The sequence below is a fragment of the Lacerta agilis genome, chromosome 14 (assembly GCF_009819535.1).
Source record: "Lacerta agilis isolate rLacAgi1 chromosome 14, rLacAgi1.pri, whole genome shotgun sequence".
NCBI classification, from domain to species: Eukaryota; Metazoa; Chordata; class Lepidosauria; order Squamata; family Lacertidae; genus Lacerta; species Lacerta agilis.
The window spans coordinates 49,600,575-49,615,793 of record NC_046325.1 but is presented as its reverse complement, the minus strand read 5'-3'; the positions used below and the strand labels follow the sequence as shown (position 1 = coordinate 49,615,793).

The 15,219-nt window shown below is 44.0% G+C and overlaps 1 protein-coding gene across 1 annotated transcript in view; it reads left to right on the top strand.

Annotated features, from left to right (window-relative positions):
- SPATA48 (spermatogenesis associated 48) overlaps positions 1-14,909 on the top strand; it is a 29,158-nt gene extending 14,249 nt beyond the window's left edge. Inside the window, exons 7-9 of the mRNA XM_033171000.1 lie at positions 2,633-2,740; positions 12,227-12,334; positions 14,495-14,909. Of these exons, the coding sequence (XP_033026891.1) occupies positions 2,633-2,740; positions 12,227-12,334; positions 14,495-14,618 (340 nt within the window). The 3' untranslated portion in view covers positions 14,619-14,909. The remainder of the gene's footprint in view (positions 1-2,632; positions 2,741-12,226; positions 12,335-14,494) is intronic.
- Positions 14,910-15,219: the final 310 nt, after the last annotated feature.

Genomic DNA, 15,219 nt, shown 5'->3' with positions numbered 1-15,219 from the left:
ATAGCTTGTTATTATACATATAGAAACTGAAATTTCTTCTACACAAACGTGCATCTTTTGCATCTAGTCACCCTAGCCATAAAATGTTTTCAGAATGGCTTACAAATGTCATTGAGAAGAAAATCCTTGTCTTCAGGCTTCCTGTCTCAAAAAGAAAAGGGATTGGGAAGGAGGAGGAAAAAGCAAATTTGGGACTCACCCAAACTTTATTTTGCGCTGCACTTCTGAGGCACAGGTCCATGCTTTAAAACTCCATGTCCAAGCAGTTTTTTTGTTTTGTTTTTGTTGCGGCACTTTCCCTGGGAAAACCTGCATTTTACAGTTGAAATCAGAGCAACCAGCAATCTGGAGAAAACCCCATTGATTCTGTGGTAAAACGTGGGTTTTCCTGGAGAAAGCGCCAGGACGAAAAGGAAACCACTCAGACACAGAGCTTTAAAGCCTGGACCTGTGCCTAGAAATGTGGCACAAAATGAAGTCTGGATGAGCCCTTTAGCACCATTTCTTACCGGTAAGTTACAGAATGTAATGACCAGCTGAAATGGAAAGATTTAAAGGAAGAGATAAGCCAAATGTTGCTGATCTTCCAGTAGAGTCCATGAGGAAACACATTACATAATTAGCATATTAAATTCATTGCCACAAATTATACAGTATGTTGTGGCCACTAGCCTGATATTTAAAGGACTGGACAGATTATGGAGAATTGTTTTTAGTAAATAGCAGCCATGACAGTTAAACAGAACTTTCCCATTCAAAGGCAGTGTGCCTATGTATGCTGGAGATAAACAATGTTGACTTCCTATGAGCTTCCTATCTAACTGGTCGCTTCTAGACGTAGTGTTGGACTCACTGGATGTTGGGTCAAAATTTGTAGTGTTCTTAGGCTCTTATATGCTTCTTTTCAGTTTATGGCAGTTCACGGCAGAAAAAAGCAACTTTGTACCACCCCTCCACCATTTTAATATACACATTTTCCCTACATTGAGATTATCCCAGTGTATAGAATGGATTTTAGAAGATTGTCAGTTGAAATGAACTCATTCTCATGCTTGACTTCATATTAAGAGGGCTGATAAATAGAATAGGCATGCAATTCAGGCTATTACCTGCTGCAAAACCTATCCTATGGCTGTGTGATTTCATAAATCATCTATGAGCAGCTTGGAAACTGACTTGAGAAGTTGCTCTAGCAATTGTGGTCCTTGTGGACAGTTTGAACAGCCAGCTGGGACAAGTCAGACCTATGACAAAATGTTGCAGTGAATCCTCACCCCGAAGCAACATATTATAAGGTATAAGGCATAAGGGGCTCCAGCAGACCACGCCACCCTCCTCTCCTTTCTCCTTTTCATTGTTCTTTTCCAAGTAACACTCAACCTGCTATGGCTACTGAGCATACTCAGTTCTCATTGGGCTATGCAGGAGAGATCCCCACATCTACCAGTGGTTTTTGGTATATCTACTCTCCCGTTTCTCACTGTCCCTTTTTGGCTCCAGTCCTGTTGGCACTTGCCACATGAGTTTTGCCATTTTAAGCAAGTGGCAAAAAAACCAGGAGGTGTTTTTTGGGGATGGTGTTTCCCTTGGAGGTGAGGCCAGGCAGTTCTAAATACCAGCACTGAACAGGTTTGAAATGTGCAATGAGTAGCCCCACTGGAGGATTTATTATCTCCTACACCCCCGGGCAGGGTCCTTGTGTTTAAGAAATCGTGTCTCCAAAGCCTAGTGTCAAGTCAGACATGAGAGAAGAGGTGCTTGTCAAAATGGATAGGAACAAGGCACTAAAGAAATTGTGATAAGCACCTTTTGTGGACCATTCTGGATATACCAAGGCATTTTGTTTCCAAAACGCAGCACAAAGTCAGAGATGATACTGTGCTCCTTCTCTACACCCGCTGTCCATGTTAGGATGCAGGGGTGTATCAGGGTTAGACTAGAAACACCATCCATGTCTGGTTACTGAGGCCAACTAAAATTGGTGGCACCTGCATATTCATTTGCCCCAGGCCTGCACAACTTGTGATCCAGCAAGCCAAGCACAGCCCACCAACCACATCCACTGCCTTGCCCAGTGGCTCGAGAACTCTCCTCTTTTTTGCCACTTGCTTAGAATGGCAAAAGCATGAGGCGGATTATCAAGCATGTAGCATATCACAACCTGAGAGTAATGGGCTACATTCAGCATTGTGGGTCAGAATTCATGGCTTCTGAGATATTGCTCTGCTATTTCCTAGCACTGTTGTTATGGTTAGTTTTTTGTATACTGGATATAGAAATATGGAAGAAACTAATGAAATTGTTACAAAAAAATGACCTATACCAGTTTCTCGAGGCTGAGTACAAAAGGCAGTGGAACCAATGATGACTCCATTTCTTTCTCACATTATTTACAGTTTCCCCAAATTAGCTTATTCCACCTATGTAGTAAAACGTTGTCATCCATTTTTTCCTACAAGCACTGCCTAGTTTTCTGTGTATTTTGGTACGTGACTGCACAAATCTCTCTGTATGTTTTTGTGCACCTTTTAAATAAATAACGAAAAACTTGGAGCTTCAGTGGCCTCAGCCAGCTGTGTTATAAATAATACATATTTGCCTTTTGATTCATTCCCCCTTTTCATCCAAACAGAGGCTGTGTTGGTGCAGAGAATCCTGATGACCTGGACAATCCCTATGTAGACGTAATTGCTCACAGCAGAGTTCGAAATGCAGAACCACAATATGTGAAATCTTCCTAGTATGTAAACCTCAAGTTTCCTTTCTTGTATAGTAATTACTGAGAGAACCTGAGAGACTCCATATCATGCTGCCAAGCAGGATTTAAGTTTATTTGGAACCAGAGCATATGGGACTGGATCCAGGTGACTCAACTACAAACTTCTGGGATAGTAGGGCAAATCAATTCATGCACTGTGTGATTCCAATGGAATTTATATATTATATACATCCACACATCATTTTATTTGTATGCCATGCTCAAGGCGGCTTACAACATGAAAAAATACATAATTACAAACATAACTAAAAGTAATCATGCTTATGACTCATAAACAATAAATATGACCTCAAAAACTACACAACCAAACAGAACAATTTTCACATCAATCATATGATATAAGGCAGGTGGAAAAGACCTGCAAGACAGGGAGCAGGTCTTCCAGGACTCACAACCAAGATGGTGTTGAATTGTGCTTTTCCATTCCATGGATTTCAGTGGGACTAAGAGCCAAGCTACACAAACAGAATCAACTTTGTCCAGTTACTGTTGAAGTACCTCTTCACACTGTTGGCAGGGGTCACTGGCTAGTATGTTCTCTCATAAGCATATAGATAAGCCTCATATGGGGGGGGGGTAAGATAAAATAATCTGTAATCATATGCTAGTTTTCCGTGTACAGGAAGCATTTTCATAGGTAAGAGTAGTCAGACAGGAAAAGCTTTGACACACATCTGCAATCTGTAATGATATTGTCTGTCAGGAATATGTAAGATATTATTTGTGTGCTCAATACGGTTGTGTACCTCAGTTTTTAGCTGCAGCAGCTATTTTATAGCTGCAGCTATTTTAACTTGCTCATTAAGCATCAGGTCTTAAAAGGAGCAGATTGTGACATATCTCAGAATTACTGCCAGGGTAAAGAGAACAGGGACATCCAAATGCCTTTTGGATACTAAACACAGTATGTGAATAATTCATATAGTCTGATACACTAATAGGGAGCAATTCCAGCTTGGTTGTCTCAGTGGCTGCTCCCAGACACCTTTGGAACTCCCTCCGTGGAGAAGCTAGACTGGCTCTCTCCTTGTCTTCCTGCCAGCAGGTGAAGACTTTGGGAGACTGACTGCTTTTAAGGACAGCTGGTGCTGTGCTGTTTCTGTTGTCATTATTTGTTTGTTTTTAGTTGATAATAGATTGATAGATACACACATACAATCAGGGCTGTTTTTTTAGCTGGAACTCAGTTCAGACACCTCTTTTTCTTGAAAAATTGCACTGGTTTTAATTCAATCTATGTTTAATTGTTTTTTTAATTACCATATTTCCCCCATGTTTTTAGCAGTTATTTCTGTCTGTAAGCTGCCTTGAGTCCCTGTCAGGGGAAAAAGGCAGGGTATAAATTTAATAATAATAATAATAATAAGTATTAATAATAAGTATTAATAATAAGTATTAATAATAATAATAAGTATGGAGGAATTTCTCTTTATTTCAGTGTTTCAATGGATATTTCCCAAGCTCCCTGAGGCATGCTTTTTTTTAAAAAGTGAAAATGGAGGCACTCTTCAGCTCACTACCTACTTAAAACTCAGCAAGACCATTGTTTCCCCACCTCCACTGCACTTGTAACTGTATATATGGGATACAAGTGGCGCTGTGGTCTAAACCACCATGCCTCTTGGGCTTGCTGATCGCAAGGTTGGCAGTTCAAATCCAAAGTGTAAACCAGAGTGTGTACACAGCCTTCATGCTTAGTCTTTTGTTAAAAAGAACTTTTAAGGTGTAATGCTCGGGTATCTGATGGCTTTAGGAAGGTGACAGAGTGGGGAGCTCAGCTACATCCGTGGGTCTTGGAAGATGCCACCAGCATGACATAGGTGCCCATTGAAGAATCCTGATGGAAAACAATGTTGGCGGAATACACACATTTGCCAGAGCCTACACCCCTTCATTTCCCAGCCACTCTCAGGTAGACCGTGGAAATTTACAGCCACCCCAAAGCTGGTGTGAGGAATTACACTCCCAATGACTTTGGGCTCACAGGAGACTTTAATTGTTTACTATGCATGGTGCACAATGGGAAATCCCAATTTACTGTCTCATTTGAAAGGCAGGTTATATGTGTGTACTGAAATGTAACTAAATATATATTCATTTCAATTATAAAATTGTCAGGTACACTTTAAAAACTAAGAATTTTCCAGAGAAACACAATCCTGTATTTCAGGGGGCTGGGCTAGACAGAATACCCTTTGGGTCCCTTCCAACAGTTCTGTGATTCTTCACCATTAACAACACAAGAAGAAAACATGGGGTTGTTTGAAATACACTCTCTGCCCAAGCAAAGTACCTCCATGTACTTTAGGTGTGGAGAGGACATTTGGCCACTAGAGGTCACCTGAAGATGCTAAAGGTTTACCGCTGTAAAAATGTTGGTTCCTTTTACTGTTCACACAGCTGCTAATTGTGCTTCCACTGCATGCCATTACTGAAAGATAGTCTTATATGAACTAGAGAATCTTAGTAGTGGAACATGCCAAAAGGAACAAAAAACCAGAAGAGGATATACTGTGGTACTGCCAAATACTCATTTTTAAACCGTGTGGGGAACTCTGCTGTTCCTTGGAAGCCTCTTAGGGATTCCCATATGAGGAGATCAGTTATGGCTTGCAAGCATGGGCGTACCCAGGGGGAGAAGGGGGGCAGCTGCCCCCCCCCCAGAAGCAAAAAAAAATTAAATGGTTATCGGCAGCCTAAAAGGAAAAAAAAAAGCAAGACTGGTCTTTCTCCGCCTCCCAAAATCTCAATAACAATTGAGCTCTTCTGCTCTTGCTGAGGCAGTTGACGTGTGTGTGTGTGTGTGTGTGTGTGTGTGTGTATAGCGCCGGCTGTTTCCCCCTCCCTCATGCCGACAAAGAGCTGGCGTGCCTATCAGAGATCGGATCCTAGCCTGCACCCTGCTTGGTCAAATGGGGATGCAGGCTGAGACTTGGGCAGTGTCAGGGGGCGAATTCATTGTTGCCGGGATTCATCGTTGCAAGGGAGCTTGGCAAACTGAGTTCCCTTGCATGGTGAGTAGTTCCTTTGCGAGGACTGAGGATCCTGGGAAACTGAGTTTTCCAGCCATTTGGGGCTTTCTGTTTGGGGGGGAAAGTTTTTCTGTTTTTTGAAGCTGTTTTTGTTTTTGAACCTGAACGACCATGGCTTGCCCCCCCCCCCCCCGAGTTTTGATCCTGGGTATGCCCCTGCTTGCAAGCTTCCCTTTATAACAGCTTGCCATCTGCAGCAGAGGGGGAAGTGGCAAGGACAGGGGTTGCAGGGGGAGGCCAACTACACCCACACCCACCCCATTTGCTGCTGGTTGCAAGAGCAGTGGGAGGTGCCAGACACCACTGTGCCAATCCCAGGGCCCAGCTGTTGATAGGAACAAGTCTTGCCATAGATAACAGAACACTGTCAGTCAAAGCAACACCAAAGGGGTTCATCCTTTGGGGAGATCATAGAATTGTAGAGTTGGAAGGGACACCAAGAATAACCTAGTCCAACCCCCTGCAATAAAGGGAGACACACACACGCTGGTTTGGCACAGGGATTGGAGTTGGCTGGGTCTTTGGACACCACATATTTGTGACTCCTGAGGTGAAAGCCTGGACAGGATTAGGTTTGGTGTGGTGGTATATTTTCTGGGTGAGAGACGGGAGGCCACTGGAGGAGGGGACTGCCATGCCAAGCACTGGCCTTCTATTGCAGAAAATCTTTGCCCATCCCTTTGTTGTTGTTTAGTCGTGTCCAACTCTTCGTGACCCCATGGACCAGAGCATGCCAGACACTCCTGTCTTCCACTGTTTCCCGCAGCTTGCTCAGAGAGGGGTGTGGGTGTCACTGGACAAAGGCAGTCTTGGTCTGTCACTCCTCCTGTGACCAACCGAGAGGAAAGAGGCAGCCCACTTGCTCAGGCAAAGGCAACCGTGCAGGCAGGCAAGCAAGTTGGAGAGCACCTTCTTAGGCTCCCTTGGCTGAGGCTGGGCTGTGGAGGGAGGGAGGGAGGGATCAGGCAGGAGCTCCTTCACCTGAGTAAGCGGCAGCCTCCTTCCCTTCCTCCTGGTTGCTTCTCCCTCCCTCCACAGCCCAGCTGCTTTTTCAGCGTTATTTCAGACATCGTGATATATCACTATATCGCCATGGTTAGCTGGTGATACATCACAATGTTGAAAAACAGATATCGCCCAGCCCTAAAGGTGAGGTCTCTTGCACTTGGAACATGCTCCTTCTTTTCTGTTATTGGATACTTTTATTTCTTCTATATCTGCACTCCATTGCTGCTTGGCACTTAGGCAGTTTTACACAGGGTTGTTCATTACTGCATTTGTTGACTGTTGCTTGGTTGAGAGGAGATGGCACTGTGCGCCTGGGCTAGGTCCGGGGCAGAGGGATGCCATTTTTGTAGTGACAAGCATGGGGCTATTAATCTATCATTCCTTCTGCACTTGTCATGATTTGGTAGAGCGTGCCAACCAGTCCCCTTCTGGTGATGCCACTAACCTCCAGGGTGGTCCTAAACAAGTGACCTGTCATTCATGATCTGATCATGGGTGAGTGGGCTGACTTGGCATGAGGGGCCTGTGCTGACTCAGCAATGTCCCCCCAGGTACTTGGTGCAACACCAACCCAGCCCAGTGGGGCAGGGTGCAAGTCACTGTCATCCATAATATTTCCACTGCTCTCACCAGGAGGCCAGCTTGCTCTGACTGATTTTAAGGGGTTGTTCCTGGTGTTGGGCCCAAGATGATGTTCGTGTATAGCCCACCCAAATGCACCACAGCGCCCTCAGTTCCACACATAAGAGGCAATTTTATGCCTTAACATTTGTGCTGTGGTGGCCTTGTCATGGGCTAGCTTGGGATTTCTTGGTCTCTATGACAACCATGGAGCTATCTCAAGATGTCACAGGCCTGATTGATACATAGATTTGGCAGGGCAGGTACTGGGTCTGCAGAGTTGGCTGGCACCGATCCAGTGTTAGGAGGGCTTAGGGGAGGTCAATGTTATGGACAGATCATTCCTGAGATTTTGGCTGATTGGCAGTGTCCCCTGGCATGGATTGTTATGGACAAATGGAATCTGATGCATTCCTGAATGCTCAGGGAGATTTCCTTGTTGTCATGGCTGGTGCTCCTGTCAAGGCTGTGGTCTTGCTATGGAAGGGCAGGGCCAGGGATACACGTGCCCTTTCATGTGCCCTTAATGGCTTGTAATAGCAGTTGGGAGATGCTGCTTTTAAGAATAGTCCTCACTATGACCTAAATGTCAGAGAAACCCCAAAATATAAATAGCAGTAGAAACCCTTCTTCCCACCTATGGTGCGGTTTGACGTTTTATGTGGATAAAATGCTTATATCTGCTTATGCTGTATATCTCGAAATAGTATTGGCTTTTTATAGTACAAGTTCAAAACAAAACATAGGTGCTGCTGTCTACATTTACCCTAGTAGAGTTTCTGGTTTCCCCCCAATTTATTTTCTATTTCTATTTTTCCTTAGTTATATTCTTCCAGTGGTGATATATCCAGTACTAAGCATACTTGAACCCACTGAAACCAATGATCTTAATTTATTCAAATCCAGTGCTTTTCACTGGGTCTACCATAATATCCAATTTTTCTCTAACTTTAAACAACTGCTGCTCTCTATCTCATGCCTAGTTTTCAAACTAGCAGGGTCTTGTTTTTTTAGCTTGATCATGAGCATGATGAGAAGCTGCATCTGCCCAAATTCTCTTTTTACACAACAATTTAAGGAACGGGAGCCCTGTCCTCTTCTGCACCTGCGTGCTGCTACCTTGATACCCTAGATCAGTCATAGGCAAACTCAGCCCTCCAGAAGTTTTGGGACTACAACTCCCATCATCCCTAGCTAACAGTGACCGGAGTTGTAGTCCCAAAACATCTGGAGGGCCGAGTTTGCCTATGCCTGCCCTAGATACTCTCCCAATGAATGGATTTTGTAGAGGAGTTGCTGGACTACGGTTCCCATCATCCCTGATCAGTGATCAAGCTGGGCTGAGGCTGATGGGCATTGGAGTTCAGAAACATCTGCAAGGCCACACAGTAAACAGCAACTTCTATTGTACAGTAAGCTGTATCTGGTAATCTGAACCCCTCTGTTCCTTATACATTAAACAGAAAAAACATATTATTAATTTTTCATTGGCAAACAACAAATGATTCACACACATAAACATAATTGCACAGACTTGATATTTAGCACGTTTCTCAGCTTCATTTAGCTGTACAGTATCTTACTCATTTTTCCGCTTCCCCTCCCCACAATGCCGCACTGAGGTTACAGCACTCAAGAAACTTTATTCTGCAGGTGTTCTAAGTCAATTGGGGGGGGGGATGCCACTAAAGATGGGGTTTTCCTGTGGAACATTCATGGGAAGGAAGAGAGAGGGCCATGCAATTCTTAGCCAAATGTCATGTCAACAACTACAAATTCCTTTTCATTACTAGTGTTGCTAACACATCATTGCTTTGTGTGTCAATGCTCAGTACTGTACTAGCAAATCTCAAGTGCCTTGCTCTCTAGGCCTGGTGCATGCATGCATATCATTAAATTTATCTACGTTGCACCATGGCAGGGCCAGCCCAAGACATTTTAACATCCAAGGCAAACCACAAAATGGCGCCCCCTCTCCATCAGGGCAGAAGGGGTGAGTGAAGATGTACATCAGGAACAAGGACAAAATAAAGATCTCTGTTGGGATCTGCTGCCCCAGTGGATCCTGCCACTGGAGACAGTTGCTTCACCTTGCCTCATAGGTGGGCATGCATTGCATCACGGTACAATTGAAGACCAGCTAAACTTGAAAGTAAACGTTCTTAGAAATACAGGATTGCTACCAAAAGCAGCAGCTCCCTGTTTTATATTTCCATGCTGGGGATACACAACAAGTTTCCCAGCCTCTCCCTCACGTGATTAGATGCTGATTATTGAGCAATGTATCACAACAGCAATCAGGAATTTATCACATCATACATTGAGAAATCCTAGATATGGAAAGGGGGAAGAGATCCACTTAGCCTTCCTGGTGTGGCAGTGTTGCAGGCGAGCAACCCCTCCCCTGCCAGGATCCAATGTAGTCTTTGGTTGTTGGGCCTGCCCAGATGGCAGGTTCCCTGTTGGCTTGTCACTACCCCAACTTCTGCCACTTGAGCTAAGAAAGGCAGCAGTTTATACAAGACAGAGCTCTGGGTCTTAATTTGCAAAATTCACTAGCTCTGGTAAATGGGGCTTGCTCACCACTGTAACTTGAACAACAATCTAGTAGTGATTATCAACTTGCTAGGTATTTAGGAACATTAAATATTCCTAGATTCAGGAGAGCATTCTCAATTGGCTGGGTTAAAATGTTTTATCATCAGCAATTATGAAAGGCAGGTTTTTCCAGGCAGCTGAGAGTTTGTCCTTGCAAAAGCAGTTTGGTCAAAAGATTAGCCCCATTCCCCACTATACTATCCTTTTTTAAAGGGATATAACATCCAATTTAATCTCCCTGTCAGTTTGGGAGACACAGATGAATTTGATGTTTCAGTTTTAGTGGCAGATTCCAATGCTTCGATCACAGAAAATATAGCCAAGTTCCTTGCTATAGCCATCAAAACAATTATTAAAGGAGAGAAGAGCCAAAATTGTCTGTATTTATATCTATTTCTCATTATGTATAGATATTGTCTTTCTCCCCACCCCTGTCTCCTGTTGTTGTTTTGATAACTCTCTACTGTATTTTATGTTTATGGCCAAATAAACTGAACCTGAAATTTTAATTTTGTCCACACTGGACAATTTATATGCACAAATTCATTCTACATGTATGTAGTTCAGTTGCTTGAACATAATTTGTACATAAGATTCTTTGCTTCATTGCGCGGTCAGGCTGAGTCCCCCCAAACCCCAGGCAGCCCCTGAGTGGATAATGACACAAGACAACGTGCTATGGGATTAAAATTGGCCACAACTTTATTAAGATTCAGATGTAGGGAGACCTTGGCTCAGGCATTGGGCGTTTATCCTTCCCAGCCAGGGATCTGGATAACTTCAGGGATATCCAGCATGTGAGGGGATTGGGCTGGCTCTGGAGAACATATGTTCAAGCAGAGAGCCCCCCCCCCATTCACTGCCGCTAGAGGGGGAGGTCAATGACAACCTCTGGGTGTATGGCCAATGCTTCCCCCCAAGACCCCTTTAACGGGAACCCTGGTATCAACGCCACAATGGGGGCGTGGGGTCACCGCCCCCCCCCATTTAGGAAGATGACTAAAGGATTCTGCCCAAGGCCTACAACCGCCAACGTTGTGATGAATTGCTACGGGAAAGGCGAAACCTGCCAATGCAGGGAAATTCCTTTCCGGCCCTTCAACAGCGGACTTGACATAGCAGAGCCTGTGGAGAAGAGGTTAACCTGCAAAAATGAAAAGGTTAATTGAGGCAGTGGAGGGTGGGAGAAGCTCTGGAGCTGACTGCTGCTTCCCACGTAAGCTACGCCTTCTATTGTGTGTGCGGTGTTGTCCCTCCTCCTACCTGGCCAATCCCCCGGCAGCACCTCCCCAGGCAGGATTGGCGGCTGACTGGGGTAGGCGGAGACCACAGGTATCCTGCCTGGGAAGGCGGTGCCAGTCCGAACTGCCAGGTGCTGCACTGGGATCCAAGGGGGCTGCTCACGACCGCGCAAAATGTGCACCCCATTTGATGTGAGGAACGGTCATTGTGCTGCTTTATTTTGCAAATGACCCTTGTGCTGTCATTTTATGCTTTAGAGCTGTATGTGTGAAATTTGGTTTTAGGGCAAAATTCCATATCCATGAAAATACAGCTGCGAAGAGTATGTGGCAGTATCTAATATCAGTTCCTCTAGAATCAGATGGTCTTCCATTAGTGCAAAATATTGCCCATGGGAAAAAAGTGAGAAATCTGATATTGGGGTGTAAAATACAAATATGTGTAATTTTGCATCATTCTGTATCTGCGCAGGATAGGGCCCTGCCATCTAGCTCCCAGCTGAGGTGGCCTGTTCCCTCCTCCATCTGCCACCAGCGGCTACTTAACCATTTTGCCCTGCCTAGAGGAGAGATCTGGCTTTCAAAAAACCCTTCACTCCCCACCCTTGTAGCTTTTCTTGACTGTTTTCGTTTAACTGATATTTAATTGTTTTTTATATTTTAATGTAAATTACTTGGTGAGGTTAAACTGAAAAGTGGTATAAAAGTATATTAAATGTCAACAAGATCCTCATCTAAAATGACTGAGTTTTATGAAGATGAGTGGAATAACAATTTTCATTTAGGAAGTAGCCTAATATTTTCCTGCTGCATCATCTTTTCTCTCCACACCCACCTCATATGCAACAACAAAAGCTTTTGCCTTAATTAGAGCTATCAAGAAGTCATTATTTCAAGCCTGTGCCCATTTAATCAATTCCTTTTCTCCCTTTAACTTTTACCCTTAGCTCTCCAAACACCTTTGGATACACTGGCAAGGTTCATTGGTCAGCCACCCAACCAGCAAATTCTAATCTTCCACCAACATCACCATCAATAATTTCACGAATGTATTGGTAAGTGTGAGGCACATTACTTAATTTGCTCAGATACATTAGAATTCTAATTATGGTTATTTCATTAAAGAACAATTAAATATCAAGCACAACATTTCTTTGGTTTTGAAAAATTTGGAGTCAAAACTCATAAGAAAAGCTTTCAAGATTATTTGACATCTGCTGTAGTTTTCAGATTCCTTTGTATTTCCTTTGAAATTTGTATTCTTTTCCTTTGAAAACAGAGAGAGGAAAAGAATTCTAAAGCACGGAGGGCAAAACTGGGCTTCTCCAGATGACCTAATTATTGAGCGATCATCCTGACTTGCTACCTCAGAGTTTTCACAGAGCTCAGCTCGTATCTGGTCCTCACTGAGCATTCATTCTGATGTGTTTGCGAACAGTGGGGGTTATACGACAACGAGCATTCATCGTTATTTGCTTACAGGCTGTTTGTCTTCTAGTAATTATTCCTTCATTCCACACTTTTCAATGCATTTTCCTATCACTTCCTAACCACAATAAGTTGCATGTTTTTAAAATGGATTAGTTGGGCTGAAGCAACAAAGCCCTTTAATTCACTTTAATTGCCGAAAACTAAAATTCTGCTATGTGCTTGATGTCCTCCCACAAAATACTGCCAAGTCTGCCTGAAGGAGCGTCTCCACCTGCATCATTCAGGTCCAAATCTTAAGGGCCTTCTGGCGGTTCCCTCACTGCGAGAAGTGAGGTTTCAGGGAACCAGGTAGAGGGCCTTTTTGGTAGTCGCACCTCGGTAGAAAGCCCAAGCATTAGATGTCAAGGAAATAAACAACTATCTGACTTTTAGAAGACATCTGGAGGCAGCCCTGTTTAGGGAAGTTTTTAATGTTTCATGTTTTATTGTGTTTTTAATATTCTGTTGGGAGCCGCTCAAAGTGGCTGGAGAAACCCAGCCAGATGAACGGGGTATTATTATTATTATTAATAATATTATTACAGTGGTACCCCGTGTTATGCACACGATCCGTTCCTGATCGTGCTACGTAACACAGGCGCCCCTCCAAAAAAGAAAAAACCCAGAAGTAGCACGATTTGAGCGCTTCTGCGCATGCTCCAGAAACGCTTCTGGGTTGCGGGCATTCTTAACTCGAACGTCCGCAACCCGGGGTGTGCGCAACTCAGGGTATGACTGTATTATTATTAATAGTTTATAGTCCGGAAGCACCCTGTGTCTCATATAGTTTAATGTCATTTGTATGTGTTTTAAAGTGTATGTTTCTCTTCTCGATGGCTGCTATGAGGCTTGTGAACATGGCACTTGGATTGGGGGTTAACTCTTTCCTCCATATCATGATCCTGAAACTTCTAGGCATCAAAGGTTTATCGCAGAGTGGTGGCAGAGGGAATCGGGAGTGGCAGTGGTGGCTTCACCTGTGATATCCCACTGGGTGAAGCAGCCATCCCCCTCTGGCCCTCATACCAGTCCTGGGCAATGTATCAATGCAACACCCAAGCCTAGTGTGTACCCACATGGCTTGGGTCAGTTGTGTATGTCTTTTTCACTTGACTGCCTTCCCTTCAAGCTAGGCAACAACTGGGGCAGAAAGAGCCATGCCATTGAGCCCAAACACGTAGTGCCTGTGTTTATTTGCACACATGACACAGCAGTGCAAGATCACACCAGGAGGAAGCAGCTCTTATGCCTCTGCAGGAGTGTGAGAGAGAAGGGGCCAGAGGGAATTGCTATTATTGCTCATTAAATTTCTATACGGCCCTTTGTTCAAAGATCACAGGGAGGTTTACTGTATACAGTGGTACCTCTAGTTGCGAACACTTTGGGTTACAAACTCCGCTAACCCAGAAGTAGCTGCTCCTGGTTGCAAACTTTGCCCCAGGATGCAAATGGAAATCGTGCACCGGAGGCGTGTGCGCAGTGGGAGGCCCCAATAGCAAAAGTGCGCCTCAGGATAAGAACGGTTTCAACTTAAGAATGCACTTCCGGAACGAATTAAGTTCGTAACCAGAGGTACCACTGTAACTATATAACATAATAACAAAGCAAAACAGCAACCCCTTACAATCTACAATTGTTTGGAATACCAGCAAGTTCTACACACTTTCTCTTGGTGTCAGTAGTGATTGTGTCCTTGAACTTCACATTCAGGTGAGAAAGATGCATTTCTTCTCTTGTGTTTGCAGTTACCTGGCTACGCATGGGAAGCCATCTGAATTTCCGCATATGGGGCCTTTGTCACAGACACTTGTACCCACTGAACCTCAAAATTCTTTCAATAAGATGGAGAAAAAAAGAATTGAACTTTGAAAGAATATCTGTTTCTGACAGCACAACTCCAAGCTTCAAGAGATAACAGGAAACAAGCAAGGCTGTGGAATGAATGCCTTCTTCAAGAATGGTCAAGAAACAAACTTAATAAGGCCATGCCTTTATGATGTGGGACACCTTCTGTATATTCCAAATGACCACTTCAAGCATACACCGATTAATGCATTTCTTTTTTTAATGTACTTTCTCTCTTCGTATTTATTAACATTTCCTCATGCCCGGCTGCAGAGGCCACACATGTCTGAGGTGCTACATGCTGTGCAGCCCACACCAATTTCACTCCTGTCTGTGAGGCCGCTGGCATTGCTTCAACTGCTGGGGGATCGATCAACAAGCCTGCCTGATATGCCAACCATCTGCTGCCAGGTGGGACTCATGTGTGCACTCAAATAATGTTAAACTGATCTTATACTGTATTCATTACTTTGGGTCCTGTGGAATGTTTTGATTGACTTAAATAAAGAGATATTATTATGAATGTAGCCTGATGTGGAGCATTTTTGCCTTCACCACGCCTGCTCAACTAATTGTGCCTGAATTTAGCCTGCCAGCCACGCCAGAGCCTGTTTCTTCAGCCTCC